The sequence below is a fragment of the Balearica regulorum genome, chromosome 1 (assembly GCF_011004875.1).
Source record: "Balearica regulorum gibbericeps isolate bBalReg1 chromosome 1, bBalReg1.pri, whole genome shotgun sequence".
NCBI classification, from domain to species: Eukaryota; Metazoa; Chordata; class Aves; order Gruiformes; family Gruidae; genus Balearica; species Balearica regulorum.
The window spans coordinates 95,680,459-95,697,482 of record NC_046184.1 but is presented as its reverse complement, the minus strand read 5'-3'; the positions used below and the strand labels follow the sequence as shown (position 1 = coordinate 95,697,482).

At 40.3% G+C, this 17,024-nt stretch overlaps 1 protein-coding gene and 1 long non-coding RNA gene across 6 annotated transcripts in view; both read right to left on the bottom strand.

Annotated features, from left to right (window-relative positions):
• Positions 1-2,486: 2,486 nt before the first annotated feature.
• Positions 2,487-17,024, bottom strand: part of ALCAM (activated leukocyte cell adhesion molecule) — a 126,028-nt gene continuing 111,490 nt past the window's right edge. The window contains exons 12-17 of one of the 5 annotated variants that reach the window (XM_075767260.1): positions 16,383-16,515; positions 15,614-15,652; positions 15,194-15,311; positions 13,180-13,236; positions 5,542-5,658; positions 2,487-3,840 (exon numbers count right to left, since the gene is read on the bottom strand). In XM_075767260.1, coding sequence (XP_075623375.1) covers positions 5,571-5,658; positions 13,180-13,236; positions 15,194-15,311; positions 15,614-15,652; positions 16,383-16,515 — 435 coding nt within the window. In that variant the 3' untranslated portion in view covers positions 2,487-3,840; positions 5,542-5,570. Of the gene's footprint in view, positions 3,841-5,541; positions 5,659-10,501; positions 13,237-15,193; positions 15,312-15,613; positions 15,653-16,382; positions 16,516-17,024 lie in introns of those variants that run through there. The other 4 variants (XM_075767239.1, XM_075767250.1, XM_075767220.1 and 1 more) reach the window with 4 other exon arrangements.
• Positions 7,485-10,595, bottom strand: LOC142603943 (uncharacterized). Its single transcript, XR_012837835.1, has 2 exons — positions 10,495-10,595; positions 7,485-7,951 (listed from the first exon to the last, which is right to left on the bottom strand). It is a non-coding gene; the product is annotated as an uncharacterized LOC142603943 (long non-coding RNA).

The following is a 17,024-nucleotide window of genomic DNA, read 5'->3' as shown; positions in this document are numbered from 1 at the left end:
CCCCTCTGTCCTCTTCTGCCTGGAGGAGAAATCTGCTTTGGGCAGTTCTTGGAAACAGACACCTGGATAGAGATGCAGTAAAGTCAAAAGAAAACCCAAAAACATTTGCACAGATGTGGTTGACACAGGAGGTCATGATCTCATTTCATATGTCACTGCTTAATCTTAGCTGAGATAATTACATACATATGGCTGTCTAAACATGAAGTCAGCAGGAAGGTATCCAGCTACATGTGGTACTACAAGTAAATCAGATTTAACTGCAACAGCCATCAGCTGAGGATATGAGGTGAATATTGGGTGTTCCCTAAAGAAATTTATCTTGAAAAAAGATAATAAATTTACATTTATTCATTTTTTTGTCTGTCTCCATGGACTGGTACCAATAGGGATACACCTCATGTTAGTATCTCATAATGTTCAAGTAATAATTGCTATAGACTTTAGAATTTACATACGTATTTCAAAACATGACAGAATGAAAACTCTGTCCAGGAAAAGGTGTAACATACTGCCTAAACCATCTGTAGTGCTGGGTTGCTGTTGGCAAGTCGTGGATACTATGCAGACGATCAGGTGCAGATCGTTTGTTTTCCTGGCAGGCAGCCTGGGTCAGCGTTTCACACTAGTTAAGGCTCCGACCAGCTGCTGGCCCCCGCAGCGCAGTAGCTGTGGGTGCGGCGAAGCCCAAGCGTGGAGAGCGGAGGTTGTTCTGCAGCACTCAGAACCAGTACAAAATTTCCCTGATGCGTTGCTTTTTGTTGTGTTGACCCTAAGCCCTTTTTTTTTTTTTTCCCAGATGGCTGCACCATTATCAGGTTTCTGTGCGAGTGTTTGAATAGCAGCTCATATCCACTGCCGTATGCTATAGTTTGTGGTATTATTGCTTCCGGGGACTCAGGCAGTTGCTTGGGAAGCCCGAGCGGTACTTTTGCACTTTTGCACGATTATGTCCTTGCAGCCGGCAGACAAACCTGTTGGTTTGTTCCAAGCTCAGTGGCAGTTTGCTGTACTGCCGTGAACAGACACCACAAACTGTCTTCATTTCCCAACCTTAAAACAAGAGGCTCAGCTCTCCCACTCCCCCTTACCCTGCCTTTAAAGCATTTGTGAGCAGGGAATTTTTTTTTTTTTTCCTCCACACCCCCCCCCCCCCCCCCCGTGTGTAGTAAGCTGAACTTGAACTCTGGAGTGGTGTACAAAACCAGATTTCAACAGGTCCCCTAAGATTCATTGCTGGGGTATTTTTTTTTTAACCAGATCACAAGTAGAGACCCGCAGGGTGAATGCTTGGAAGGTTTCGCCTTGCTCTGAGTGCCCGTGCTCTCTAGGTCCATGAGCCCCCGTACACCCCTCTGGTCCAAGAGAAAGCCCATACACCCCCCCCGGGCTTCGAGGGACTTTTCATCCCAGCCAGAGGCTCGTTTGCAGGATGAGAGTCGGCAACGGCAACTCTCAAGCTCGAGGCAAGCACCCTCCTTCGTGTTTGTACGTGTCCTTGTAAACTGAGATTTCAGACAAGCGAGTGAAGACATACTTCAGTTTTATTGTTGTTTAGGCATGGATAGAAACATTAATTCTTTTGCACTCTTGGTTCTTGAAACGTGCCTATAGTGAACTCGGAGCAGTGCGAAACCCAGCTCCTAGGATTGATGATTTAAAGTGCATAGGAGATCTAGCGGAATCCCAAAAGGTGAGGAGATGTTTTTATTCCGTTTTCGTAGCTGTGGAAGTCGAAGGATCTTTTTTTTTTCTTCTCCTCTCCCCTGTATTCCCCAGACAGTGGTATGAAAATTTTCAGCCCTTCCCTATGCTTTCCCTTCTGATCTTTGGAGGTTTCTTCTCTGTATTTAAGAACTATTTGTAGTGTTATAAACAAAGACAGGTGATGTTTGCACACTCCTTCACAGGATGCTGTTACAACTTTTCCTGTTTAGAGTCACGCCCACTGCGTTGTTTTTTTAAAAAAACGTGTATCGCTTGGCAGTGTTCTCGCACCAAAAGAAAAAGATATATTTGTATATAAACTAACTTTTTTGTGTGTTCACGTTTTATTTTGGAAAAACAGGTGTTTAAAAATTTTAGAATTTTTTTAACAAAATTCTAAAAAGAAAAAAAATCACAATATTTACAGAGATAACAGAATGGCTTAGCCATGCAAAACAAATTACTTTGGTTTTTTTTCCCCCATTTTACTTTGGTTTAAATATTGACCAAGATTATAATTTTTTTCTTTTTGCCAAATAAAACAGTAACAAATCAAAGTTTAGAGGCATGTAACAGGATTTCCCTCTAATATTTTATACAGCATAGAGTTTATAGGACATCTTATGTATTTAATCCATGCCAATGCACTACAGGAAGCTTTTATTAAGACATCAGTCACTACTGCCCAGACATTTAACATTTTACAAATTTACAAGTAACAGTGTTTTCTTCCCCCTAAATAATGCAAAAGTGGCAAAATACATTTCCTAACGTCCATCTTTTTCTTTTATTTATTTATTTATTTTTGCCTACCAGTCTATAAAAACTTACTTTTTCCCTGGATATTTGTAAATGGAAACCTGATGTTCTGCTTACTCTACTGCTCCTCTCCATCAAAGCTGCCTGATACTTTTTTCCAGGCACTCGCCTTCCCGCATAAGCCGATACTTCTCTCCCTCAAGTACAACTTCCTAGTGGCCGTTTACCCTAAAACGTTTTCTTATCAGTACCATTCTAAAAATTCCCTCAAGCATAAAACATGTTTATAAAGTTACAAACTTGAATGTAACTAAAGATACATAGACATTTCATTGTTACAATTATATGTACGGTTTGATAAATTAGGTACCAGTTAAAAACACTAAAATTATCTCAAGGTGCATTCAATATCTGTAGCATAGTTAACAAAAACACACAAAAAATATATATATATTCTATTTTTGTGGAAAAAAAATGCAGCTTTGATATGACCACTTTTTAAAAAACATTTCCAATTCTGACCGGTATCTTTTTGAAATGAAGAAAAGGTACAGTACTTTAAGGCAGCGGATAACACAAAGGAATCAAAATTAACCCAGAATTCCAGTTCCTTATCCTAATTCTACCATGAAAGACGACTGATAATGTATCAATAGAATGTGTCTTGCTCTAGAAGAACAGGATTATTAGCCACCGTCTGTACATAGGCTAGGAATTTTTCATTGTGTTCCTTGCTCAATACCCAGACTTCTCCGTGGAAACTCTTTATTCCCTTTCTGGCTGTTTAGCTTTGCAGGGTTTTTTAAATGTTCACTTTTATTAACAATTTCGTTATTCTTGTCACAGCTGTCACCCTTCCTCTTTACTGCGATCTCAAAGAATGAAAAAAGAGCTTGACATTTTCCTTTAAGACAATCTTACACTTTAGGTACTTGCTACAAAGCAGAGGCTTCACTGATAACAATCAGAATTAGACATGTACCTGCTCAAAGGGTGTCATAAAAACAATTGAAATAAAACCATTACACTATACATCAGATTAACAGCAACTCCCAGAACAAAGCCTTACAGTGTATAAAAATAGCTACGTAAAAAATTTACATAAAGGCAAACAAAAAGAAATCTTCAGTGCAGACATTTACAAAAAAATATTTCAAACAGAACACAATATGGTGACCTATTATCATGGCTGTTGCCAAAATTAGTTTTTGGGTGTGGGGTTTTTTTTTTTTAGCTTGAGATAATTGTGTCTAAAATCCTTTGAAAACTTGGTAGTATGATCTGTTTAATACTTGAACCATGAATGGCTGTCACTTCTTTGTATATGTTTAAATACAATCCACGTTCATGCTTCAATTGGTCTATATGTATTCTCTGAAAATATGAAAGATAAAGCCCGTTAAAACATTTTAAAATATGTTAAACAACATAACTAGTCAGTATCTAACCTTCAAATAAACAGCTACAGGATTAGTACTTTCTTCCGCCGTTCAATGACAAGAATACTTTCTTTCATGGCAAGACCAGCTGTTGCAATATTGTTCCTGGTACATACAGCAAGTTTATCTGGTAAGTAATGGATTTATGGATAAGCTTTCCTTTACGTAGATCTACCGATCTGAAGAAATAAAATAATTAGAGTAAGAGATTGAGCTGAAGGCACACCATGTTACTTGAACTCTGAAGTTCAATAAATACCCTCAGCCAATTTCAGCTCCATCTAGTCACCTCAATATTGCAATCTTGCAGAAGGTACCAGGTCCAGAAATAAAACCAAACAAAACAAACTCTAACCAAAAAGATGACAGAATTTCCCCATAGAATTGCAGTAGAAATGCTGTGTATTTACACTGAAACTTTTTCAAGATCCAGATTTATTTTCTACTTTTAAATCAGTCATAGGGCATAATTTTGGTATTCCCAATTCCCTCTTTCAAACTAGTAAAACAGTGATACTGCTAATAAAGTGCATACAGCAATGATCCATCTCTTTATTGTACTATATAATCATTCTACTGAGTGATTTCTGAATATTCAGTGCAAAAATAGTGCCTTGTACTTTAAAATTTCAGACAATACCAACATATTGAAATTATTAATAAGGAGAGTGGTCTTTAAATAAAGAAACTTTTTAAATCTAAATATGAAATTTGATAATTCCACTCACAGCGCACCACCACTAGAACATTTTACTATTCTCGTTTTTCAGAACAGTTGATGATTAACCCAAGAAACCTCACTATGGTTAGCTAGTTTCCACACTGTTGTGCTACCACAGTGTTAATTTAAAATGGCCTCAGCTGGTCAGAAAAATGGTCTAAACCCCTACTTTGGGTACTAAGGGAAGAGATTGCAGCAGTGGCACGTACACATGCAGCAATGGTGTATATCTATGTGAACACCGGGTGGTGCTGTTGGTGCTTTGTAGTGCTCCTGTAATTCCTGACAGAACTTCTGCATCTACCTAATTGTTTGTATGGAGTTTGTTTTACCCAGATCCTGGTTGGGGAAACTTTCATACCTGTTGAATTGTTACTATCTTAACATACAGTGTCTCTTTCCAGGATAAAATCGATAATAGTATGAGTATGGGAAGTCTTGAGTAAAAGAATGATTTTGTTCTAGGGAAAGTTTCACGCCTCTTGCCACGATGAGGAATAAAGCTGACCAAAGACTTAGAAACTATTGCTTTCAGTAAGGGAAGAAGGTTCCTGTGAACATCTAAAGTCATAACAAAACCTTCTAAACTATACCTAAGCATACTCTTCATATACATACATATACCACAGTGATATATTGTACAAATTTGTATTTTCATGTCCCCAAGTATGTGGATTAAAATAAAGCCAAGTACTAAGTTACGTCTAAATGTCAAGCTTCTTTAATATGTGTGTATGCAGGTATGAATTCTTAACTGGCCAGGGGCTGAGTCTGTCTGTCCTAATGGTCCACCACTCAAAATCACTCCGCTGCCCAAGCTCTGAAAGACGAGCAACAGACTCCAGGCTACCGCCGCGATCGCTAGGGAGAAACGGTGGGCAGAGAGATGTGAAATGCTGCAGTTGAACCGCTTACCTGGAATGATGACTGACATGTTTTGTCTCTTAAGTTTCAGATTTATGATTGTTTTCTTCTAGTTTTTTGTTTTCTTCTATATTTCCAAGATCTTTGTCTACATGTTTTGATGCTGTCCTATAATGAGAAAATAAGGTCACTTTTGCATGTCTACAGCATTTTGTTCCATCCTGACATTAATGACACTGTCTCCTCCCCTCTTAGTAATACATAAAATTCTCAGTTCTGAGTGGAGCAATAGGCTTGCATATGTCTATAAATAGACCAATAGCACCAGTTCCCCCACTGGCGTTAGTACCACAGGAGGTACTGCAGTAGGGCTGTAGGGCTGTGAATGTGTTTTACTTCTTGAGGAATTCAGAATTATTCTGAGCTAGCAGACATTTAGTAAAGTTAAGCCAGTTGTGCAGATCCATGTTTCTTGACAAATTAATTGTGTAGCTTGTTTCAATAAACAAGAGTTTGCTTTAAGGCATACTAAAACATTACAAGTGTGGCTAAGATATCTTGATCAACATAGCAATGTTTTGTGTACTTGTAGTAATTGACTTTCGGAGCCCGTGCCAAGCGGAAGCTCTTTAACTGTGAAGATATTAATGAAAATTCCAGCAACACCAAAAAAAAAACCAACCCAGTCTGGCTTCTAGATCTGTGGTAGCTATGACTGACAAGCTTTGGGTAAAGAAGTGATTGTGTAAATGTCTGAAGGGGGAAAAAAAGAGAGATATGCTTCATTTAAAATAGCAGGTCTTCCTTAATGCAAGTAGTGGAGATGAATTAATGAGTTAAGTGCTTAGTTTAGCTTAACACAATAAAACCACTAAGCCATTCATTTAACGTGTGAGAAGCCTCACTGTCTGCCAAGGTGAAAGATTCCTGCAGCGCTGCGATAACGTTTTGAAGGCCACAATTTTTAAAATGTAAATGGGCAAATGTGTTTGAGTGGGACAAAGTAAATCCCTTGTGTCAAAGCAGATTATCGTATAGGCATTTTCTCTATGGATGATTTGTTTCCCCTACAGAAAAGCAACGTCTGTTGTGACAGATTCATGCATATGCTCACCCTTGCTTCAGGGTAAAGACCCGTAGTGACACTGACTTGCAAAATACAAAGAAGACACAGGTTAGCAAGATAGTGTGACATGTCACGCTGACACCATGCAGGTATGTACCTCCCAAAACCGCTGATCGGAATTTTTGCTAGTGGAGTGTTTCTGTGTACATCCTCCATCTGAGCAAAGGCTGCTAGCAGTGGCTAAGCACTGCGTGTGCCTGAGTGGAAGTAGCCTCGAACAGTACCGTTAAGAGAGTACAGTTTAGCTCTTGCCTCACAAGAGCTTCTGATGGGGTGTGAACGCAACTAACCCTCCGCACCTCTGGGAGCGCTGCTGAAATGCTGCCCTCTGGGCTGGGGAGCAGTGTTTGAGGTGCAGTGCCAGGGGCACGGGATTCTGGGCCCCAAATCCCACCGATTACACTGAATGGGACCATTCCAAAATCTTTTTGGTTTTAGACTAGGTTATTTCCTGAGTGGCTGTAAGTTTTAATGCTTCAAAGCTGCATTTACCTTTTACTATTGTTTTTAGAGTACCTGTTATGCTGGTGTGGCTGACAGCAAGGTGTCTGTGCTGAAAACCCACTTACTGCAAAGATCCAAACTTCTGCTTATCGCAGGCAATTTTAATTTTTAAAATGCTGAGATTATATCACAAAGTGACTTGTTCTACTTTCTGTTGTGCAGTAACTTTCTACTTTCTTCTGGTATTCAAAACCTGAAACATGTGATGTGCACAGAAGGAAAGGATGTAAGATGGAATGAAGAAGAAGTCACTGCTTTGGTAGAGATTGACCTTCTGTGCTCTTAATAATGTCTCACAAATCTCTTTAATGCTAGAAAAAAAGAAACAAACCCCAAACAAACAAATCCCTTTATTTAAATAAAAAAACTAAATTAAAAAAAGTTTGGTTTAGGTGGAGCACAGGATTTGGCTTGTCATGTGGCTAATGAGTCTTTTACATAAGTAAGTCTTACAAAATTGGAGACAGTAGGGCAAGAAAATGAAATGCTGAAAGGATCTAGACTCGGGCAATAACCTGAGCTGAAATGAGTTGGAGGCAAGATAGCAGGATCATGAACGTCTGCCCTTGGGTAACGCTTGTGTCTGCTCTTGGAGACCCGGGAGTGGACTGGATAGACTATTGGCATGGCTCAGTGTGATCCTTTTCTTTTTGGCCTCTTATCAAGAGTTTTACAGTGCCCAAAGCAGACTGGATTTCACATGACCTGACAGTTAAGAGTGGAGGGAACTGTAACCAGCATTACTGGTCTTTGATGAGGTTAAAATTGTTGAATGACTAAATTGAACCTGGGAGATACTGCAATGCTATCAGTTTTGATTTTGAAAGTGTTCTGTTTTAGTTCTTGTGTTGGTTTTGCGTGGCAAGGTTTTGGTAGCGGGGGGGCTACAGGGGTGGCTTCTGTGAGAAGCTGCTAGAAGCTACCCCTGTGTCTGATAGAGCCAATGCCAGCTGGCTCCAAGACGGACCCGCCGCTGGCCAAGGCCAAGCCAATCAGCGCCTCTGTGATAACATATTTAAGAAAGACAAAAACAGTTAGAGAGCGCTTTTGCAGCCAGAGAGAGGAGTGAGAAGATGTAAGAACATCTGCAGACACCAAGGTCAGTGCAGAAGGAGGGGGAGGAGGTGCTCCAGGCGCCGGAGCAAGATCCCCCTGCAGCCCGTGGTGAAGACCATGGTGAAGCAGGCTGTTCCCCTGCAGCCCATGGAGGGAGGATGAGGGGGTGTAGAGATTCCACCTGCAGCCCGTGGAGGACCCCACGCCGGAGCAGGTGGAGACACCTGAAGGAGGCTGTGACCCCGTGGGAAGCCCGCGCTGGAACAAGTTCCTGGCAGGACCTGTGGATCCGTGGAGAGAGGAGCCCACGCCAGAGCAGGTTTGCTGACAGGACTTGTGACCCCGTGGGGGACCCACGCTGGAGCAGTTTGCTCCTGAAGGTCTGCACCCCGTGAAGGAGACTCATGTTGGAGAAGGCCGTGAAGGACTGTCTCCCATGAGAGGGACTCCATGCTGGAGCAGGGGAACGATGAGAGGAGTCCTCCCCCTGAGGATGAGGAAGCGGCAGAAACACCGTGTGATGAACTGACCGTAACCCCCACTCCCCGTCCCCCTGTGCCGCTGGGGGGGGCGGAGGTTGAAGCCGGGAGTGAAGTTGAGCCTGGGAAGATGGGAGGGGTGGGGGGAGGTGTTTTTAAGATTTGGTTTTATTTCTCATTCCTCTACTCTGTTTTGCTTAGTAATAAATAAGATGAATTCCCTCTCTAAGTTCGGTCTGTTTTGCTCGTGATGATAATTAGAGAATGATCTCTCCCTGTCCTTATCTCGACCCGTAAGTTTTTTTTTTTTTTCATTGTACTTTTTCTCCCCTGTCTAATGAAGGAGGGGAGTGATAGAGCGGCTCTGGTGGGCACCTGGCCCTCAGCCAGGGTCAACCCACCACAGTCTTTTTTTTGGCGCCCAACGTGGGGCACGAGAAAATCGAGATAAGGATAGTAATGGGAAGAGGTAACGGGCAAAACATTGACTGAACGTAACTTGAGAGTGATATAGTGGAGATTTGACGCCGCCCATCATGCCCACCAGTAGTGAAGGGACTAGAGGTAGATTTTGTGTGTAGATTGTCCACTCTTGTTTGGTGTTGTGATAGTGTTGTTTTGATTTTGGTGTGGGGAATTCTTTTTCTTTTCTTTTTCTTTGTTGATGTGATTAGTGTTTGTGAAGTTTTGTGTTGAATGTATATTTTAATGGTAATTCTTAAATATGTGATTCACAGAGGCGAGGGGTGGAATGTGTTGGTTTTGCGTGGCAAGGTTTTGGTAGCGGGGGGGCTACAGGGGTGGCTTCTGTGAGAAGCTGCTAGAAGCTACCCCTGTGTCTGATAGAGCCAATGCCAGCTGGCTCCAAGACGGACCCGCCGCTGGCCAAGGCCAAGCCAATCAGCGCCTCTGTGATAACATATTTAAGAAAGACAAAAACAGTTAGAGAGCGCTTTTGCAGCCAGAGAGAGGAGTGAGAAGATGTAAGAACATCTGCAGACACCAAGGTCAGTGCAGAAGGAGGGGGAGGAGGTGCTCCAGGCGCCGGAGCAAGATCCCCCTGCAGCCCGTGGTGAAGACCATGGTGAAGCAGGCTGTTCCCCTGCAGCCCATGGAGGGAGGATGAGGGGGTGTAGAGATTCCACCTGCAGCCCGTGGAGGACCCCACGCCGGAGCAGGTGGAGACACCTGAAGGAGGCTGTGACCCCGTGGGAAGCCCGCGCTGGAACAAGTTCCTGGCAGGACCTGTGGATCCGTGGAGAGAGGAGCCCACGCCAGAGCAGGTTTGCTGACAGGACTTGTGACCCCGTGGGGGACCCACGCTGGAGCAGTTTGCTCCTGAAGGTCTGCACCCCGTGAAGGAGACTCATGTTGGAGAAGGCCGTGAAGGACTGTCTCCCATGAGAGGGACTCCATGCTGGAGCAGGGGAACGATGAGAGGAGTCCTCCCCCTGAGGATGAGGAAGCGGCAGAAACACCGTGTGATGAACTGACCGTAACCCCCACTCCCCGTCCCCCTGTGCCGCTGGGGGGGGCGGAGGTTGAAGCCGGGAGTGAAGTTGAGCCTGGGAAGATGGGAGGGGTGGGGGGAGGTGTTTTTAAGATTTGGTTTTATTTCTCATTCCTCTACTCTGTTTTGCTTAGTAATAAATAAGATGAATTCCCTCTCTAAGTTCGGTCTGTTTTGCTCGTGATGATAATTAGAGAATGATCTCTCCCTGTCCTTATCTCGACCCGTAAGTTTTTTTTTTTTTCATTGTACTTTTTCTCCCCTGTCTAATGAAGGAGGGGAGTGATAGAGCGGCTCTGGTGGGCACCTGGCCCTCAGCCAGGGTCAACCCACCACAGTTCTGCATTCAGTCAAACTGTTCCCTTTGCTAAATGTCATCTCTATTTTCCTAAAGCCAAAATGGGTCAAAATGGGAGACTGAAAAGGCAGGCAATCCAGAACTCTTTTGGAGGCTGGTATGTACCACTGGCTTGAAATGAGAGCAGCAGCAGTTTTTCATGTCTGACAATTAGATGGATTTAGGTTCTCATTGCCTGAGACTGAAATACAGCAGTTTCATTCTGGTGGTTTGGTGATCTTTCTGACTTTTTTTTTTGTTTGTTTTGTTCCCCAAATACTGATATCCAGGTAGATTCACCGCCGCAGCACAAGCAATTTTGCCACCTTTTTTAGTGCTATCTAAATAGTGTTATTAAGAGACAGAAGAGTAATTTTGCACTGAGTTGCAGTAGTGCGACCCATTGGCAGTGCTCTGCCAACAGCAGAGGAATAAGTGACCCTGGCACGGCACCAATCCTCAGGGCTCGACCGACGTGGCCTGGGTTTGTAACAAAGAAATGGCTCAAAACACAGTTTCCATCGCTTCGTGAGGTGACTTGAGGCATAGGACAAATGGTCCTTTGCCAGCTGAACATTCAACAACAGTTGTTCCTTACTTTTTTTTGTGCATTAACTCCTCTCAGCTTGCCCTATTTGCAACTCAAGAGCAACTTCCTGATGATATCTGAGCAGCCGGGCAACACGGTCTGGATGGACAGAAATATTCCTGAGGATTTGCCAAAAAGGGATTTTGCCCACTTTGCCCAGGCCGTCTCACAGGCTTTATCTACAGCTCAACAAACAAAGCCCATACCTCGGCATGCTCTGGCATTCTGAAGAGTAAAAAGTTGGTTGTATGAATATGAGTTTACTTGTGTCTCTCAACTATTTTTTTAAAAAGTCATTTGTAAAACATGGATCATTCTGAGCTCTTGCTAAAATTATGGCTCATATTTTACATTTATCTATGATTGCTCTTCAGGAAAATAATTATCCTCAGGGATTCCTAATCAAAATCTCTCTGTAAGTAGTACCAAAGTGAGGTTTTTAGTTTTCTTTGGCGTGTGTGTGTGTGTGTGCTGAAGGGCCATTATTTTCATGGATTTTTGTTTAGATACTGTACATGGCATTTTTTTAATATAAAGACCATTTTCCATCTCAATTGTTTTGCCTGCTGTAGAGTAAATATAGACTGCATATAGATGACCCAGAAATTGTTGTCGGATTTTAATTCCTGATTTCTTTCCATTTCACAAGTCTAGGCCTCACCCTCAACGTTGTTTAAGGAAGAAAATCTGCAGCGTTCTTCATCCTTGTTACCCACGCTTGCAATAATGACAGATAAGAGAATACTCATCAGTGTAGTTCTGGGTGCTGAAGCAGGAGCCACAAATTTCATTAAAGCTTGCATTACTTTTGAAAGGCATGTTAGACGTTCAACTGCACTGTTGTAAAAGATTTTCTAGGAGCTAATGGTCTTACACATCCCTATCTCGATTATCTGCAACCTCTTTCTATTTACCCCAATCTTGCCTTCCACCTCCTCTAGTTATTTTCAAATGTCCATCAGCAGGAAAAAAGGCAGAGATATTAGAAAAATATTCCAGTCATCAAGAAATGAGTGACTATTTTTTAAATTTGTGCCAGTTTTATAGAAGTTTTGTGACATGAACTGACACCTTCGGAGATGTTTCTAACTTTGTGTTTTCTCTGGAAGGGAATTGCACAGAAAACAATACAAATGCTGAGTCTTGTTCAAAACATACAGCAAGTTTCCTACATATTTGGCCTGCCACGTTTGATTCATAGGCTAGTTTCCTATGAAGTATCAGAAAAGCAGAATTGTTATGCTTCAAGTGTTCAGTTTCAGAGACACTAGTAACATTCCTGATTACTCTGACCTAAGAAGAATTTCAAGAGTTTGTTGTGCTCTGAGTATGAACAATCTTAAGACTGCTGCTGTGCTTCAATTTGCCTAGCTGAATTTTCCCTCACTGCATTTTAAATCACGTTAACCTTGATTAGTCTCGTGCGACTTGAGATTTGTGCACCTCCAAACCCAAGGAACAAAACCAGCACAAAGGTCCAATCCACACGCAAAACTTCCGTGCCTAGAGAACAGGGATACAGGGTGCTGGGTGCATCATTTTCTTTCTAAACTTTTAATTTGTGCTGTACTCTCGGTTGTTGCTGGCAAGGTGAAAATTTCATGTATGAAGGATTTGCTGAAGATGGGTGTCCTAGAATCACTTGACTGAGGTCTGAGACAAAAATTTTAGAGAGATTCTGAAATGCTAAGTTACATTCTGTTTGGTGTAAATTAGTTTAAAATATCCTTTTTGGAAAAAGGAGAAATCTGTAGAAAATAAGTCTTTGGCCTTCTGCTCAGATGAAGGAGAAACAAGGCATGCTGGGGTAGGTAGCCTCAACTCTTTATTCAAGAGGGGGTTGGTTGCAGGATGTGGAATACAGATGAGTCCCTGATTTATGGGATAATATTCATAGTGAAAAGAATATGCGGCAATAATCAGCTTTTGCATCAAGTGGAGCTGAGGCAGTGAATAACTATATAAGGGATTTATTGTGAATGTATTCCAAGGCTACAAGTATAATTCCTACTTAGTGTGGATGACAAGACAATAGAAGATTATACAAACCACAACACCAATAATGAAAAAAAGTAATGTTTTTCTTGCCTCGGCAGACTTGGAAAGTTCTGTGCTGCTGCCTTCTCAGACTTCCCTTTGGCGTCACTTTGGGGATAGAGATTAGGTGAGTTACTGTTCGAGGGTGGGTTCAAAAAACAACTACTAACACTGTTGGCCTGTATGGAGATGGAGGGGTCATGATCAGACACACATTGTGTCTAAAGGTGTAAGGTGCTTTTTGCAAGGTTTACTTTGATTTCAAGGCTATATTTCGTGCTGAAAACTTTGCCAGAATAGGTACTGACACTCTGCTTGCTTTTGCAAGTACGCCGTGTAGAAAGCAGGGAGGATAACAACAGAACAACTTAAATATATGCTGAGAACAGGAGATTGTCAGAGATGATGCATCAATTGAGGGTTTCAGAGGCCAGCAACCATGTATCAAATATGAAGACTGCTATTTAAATATAAAGGGATTTTTATTTTGTTCCCAGTGAACCTGTCTAATCAATTCTAGCTCTAATTTTTACTCTAAGCTTGTAGAAGTTCAGCTTGAGGAAAAGAAGTGTTGTCCATTTAGAATATGCGGTATTTATCTTTGAATCTGAAAAAGTTATCTTAAGTCATAAACTCATCTCAGCAAACGACATGCTATATTCTACGATTCTTGTTAGCTCTCCCCACACTACATATGGTACTAGGAAAAGATACTTCACCTTCTCTACCCTCCTTATACCCAAACCACCTCTTCAAACAAAACAAACCCAAACCAGTGAATCACACTTTCATGATTCCACATTCTTACATTCAAAAGGAAAGACAAAAGAAAATTATTCTAGACACTATTACACTAGTAGCAAAGTGTGGGATGAGGAACTCAATGTTAACAGTAGTTTTTTAATTTCTACCAAAAGAAGCATAAGCTTTGCAAAAAAATATATTTTTCCCCTGTATAATATCCGAGTGTGGTTCTGTAATTTATAGCAATTGGGTAATTTATAGCTTGGGTAATTTATAGCAATTCTTTATTTGAAAAACTTCCAAAACCTACTCAGTTATGCCTGGAGTAAAACCCTTATGTATGATCCAAAAAAGAATATTTGCAAGCAGACGGAGAATTCCTCGTTTTACTCTCACATCAATGAAAACACATTTGTTCATAGTAAAATCCCACTGGTGTGTTTTAGATCTCATTTGATCTAATTTTAATGAAAGATCATAGAAGGAACAACTGAACTTTAAGATTGCTTCTATACCTGTACTGATTTGTGCATGTGATACATAACTACCTTAACCTTCCCTGTTAAGAAGCAGCTGTAAGGAACCCTTCAGAGAAGAAGCCTGCCCCCAGTTCTCCCTGGAGACAAATCTATGGGAATAGGGCCAAATGGCATATCATCATGGCCATCTTTAGAAGGGTGGAGAAACATGGTTACTTTTTGAGATCACCCAGTTCATTTTCTAAAGTGAGTCTGTGTGATAATAAAGAAACTTAAAAGCAAGCAGGACTCACTGGCAAATCCTGTTCTATGCCTAGGATGGCTAAAATGTATTTATTTGGACAAGGTCCAAATATCTTTACCAATTTTATTTTGGAGATCTCAAAGTATATATGAACCAATTACATAAGAATCTCTCTTCTCCCTGAGATGGTTTAGATTTATTCTGTAATTTATTCCATTTTTAAAGCAAACAAGCTACTCAACTTCTAAATGAAGACAGTTTCTAGTACCAGTAAAGCCACATGGAGGTAACATCCCACAATCAAGTAGCAGGTACTAAATTTAAATGCAAGAATCAGCACAGACTTGGCTGATTCTTGGCAGAACCTTATCACAGCTGATGATCTATGAAAAGCCTGACCTCCAGGAGATGTGTCCTGTTAAGCATTGGCACAAGCTCATCAGAGGTTTCCCTTCTCTATTAAATGCTCTATTAAATGTAACAACTTTTCCCTACTCAGACTACTGGAATGCTGCAGGAAGGAAAACAGGTAAACATACGTTTCCATTTATTACTTTTTTTTTTTTAATTTAGTATCAAATTTTCCATAAATTCTTACTTTGATTTCTTCACATAGAGCCAGTAGACAACACCTGCAACGAGAGCAGCCAGCAGAAGACCGACTACAATCCCCACTATTAGCTTTGCCTGGTCATTAACCTTTTCGCTATTGTCATCTGAAGCAAAGAAGAAAAGTTAATGAGATGATCTATGATAAAGCAAAGCATTACACCATTTCTAAAGAATTTCCATCAGAAACAAGGGGTCAGAAAGTAAAAATTAAAAAAAAAAAGTAGGCAATGTTCTTAAAAACACATTTAACACTTCAAGAAAATCACATTCTTAGTCAATCATGGCACTAGCTATTTCAAAACTAGTCCAACTTTGAGAGACTGTGGAAATTGTTCAGTGACACTACATAGGTCTTGAACTCAGACAATCAACAGAAAGGGTTATGGAGATAGGAAAACATACATACCATTTCTATCTTCTGGCTCATCGTATTCTGGAATACTTACTGAAATGAAAAATGTTAAACTTAAAATAAAGACAAAATGTATTATACCTGAACATCACCTTTAATTGCCTATTATTTGTAGCAATGACAGAAACACTGAAACTTAATCAGTGTTTGCCAAACAACAAGGTAATTAATTTTATCTCTAAGCAGAAGTCTTCTCTGTGTAACTATACATAACCAATTGAAGAATCTTATTCAAAACCTGTAATATTAATCTCAGAAATTTTTCTGACTGAATATTTCTGTGCTAGCCTTCCACAAACTGTAGCTTGTTACCACCCTTCATCATTAAAAAATGACATTTGATTAAAACCCAGTATGGCTGATTTCTGTTCTGAATCAAGTCCTATCAGTAACAATAAACTGGAATTTGGGGACTAAAAGATGATGTTAATTTAGTAATAAATACAGACTTCTTCATAAGTAATGTATTATTTTGTGATATTTTTGTACTATATTTTGTAATATTATTTTTAAAAGTAAGTAATATATTGCATACAGGAGATAGCCAAAAAAGTAATGAAGACTAAGTGACTTCATTCAGAAAGTTATGAATAAATTTTATGTACTACTGGTCCAGACTGGATTGCTTGACTTAAGACAAAATGGTTAAATATCTTACTATCAACATTACTATGCAGACCTACTACTCTTCATATGAGTGCGAAGTGTAGGTATTTTAGGGGAAACTACAACTTTAAGGAAATGGTCTTTAGAAGACACTCACTAGCAGAGACGTTCAGGGAGGTCACAGTCCTTTCTAGCTGATTTTCTGCAATGCAAGTTAAAGTCACATTTTCTTCGGGAGCAATTACAATTTTGCTAGAAAATTTTCCATTAACATATTTGGTCTCCTCTGTCTGAAAAGGTAAAAAATGAAGATTAGTATCCTTGCAAAATGCAAAGAACAATATATGTGTTACCTGCATCACATATTGAAAATGATCAGAGGGAAATAACTTTCAACTAATATTTCAGTTTTCCAAACAATAACAATTGAAATAATGCATTATTTTATTAAACGGTAATGTGAATATTTGCTAGAAAACACTTTGGCCAAGACATCCAGTTATAGCTACATTTTGTATAGCATGCACTGTAAGACCACTGACAAAGCGGCATTTTTGAGAAAGTTAACTACATTCTGTATTTGCTTTTGTTTCTTTTAACTATTTAGAAAATATTCCAAGTGACCAAATTCTCAAAGAAAATCCAAATCTAAACTTCCATGTTATAATTTCTTTCGATCTTGCTGGTTTTCATTTTTGTCTTTATAAGGAAAATAATCACTGTAAGTTTTCCACTTTTGGGGATTCCAAGCTGTTTCCACACTAAGCATTATTTGCCAAGCCACATGTGTTTAGTAGTA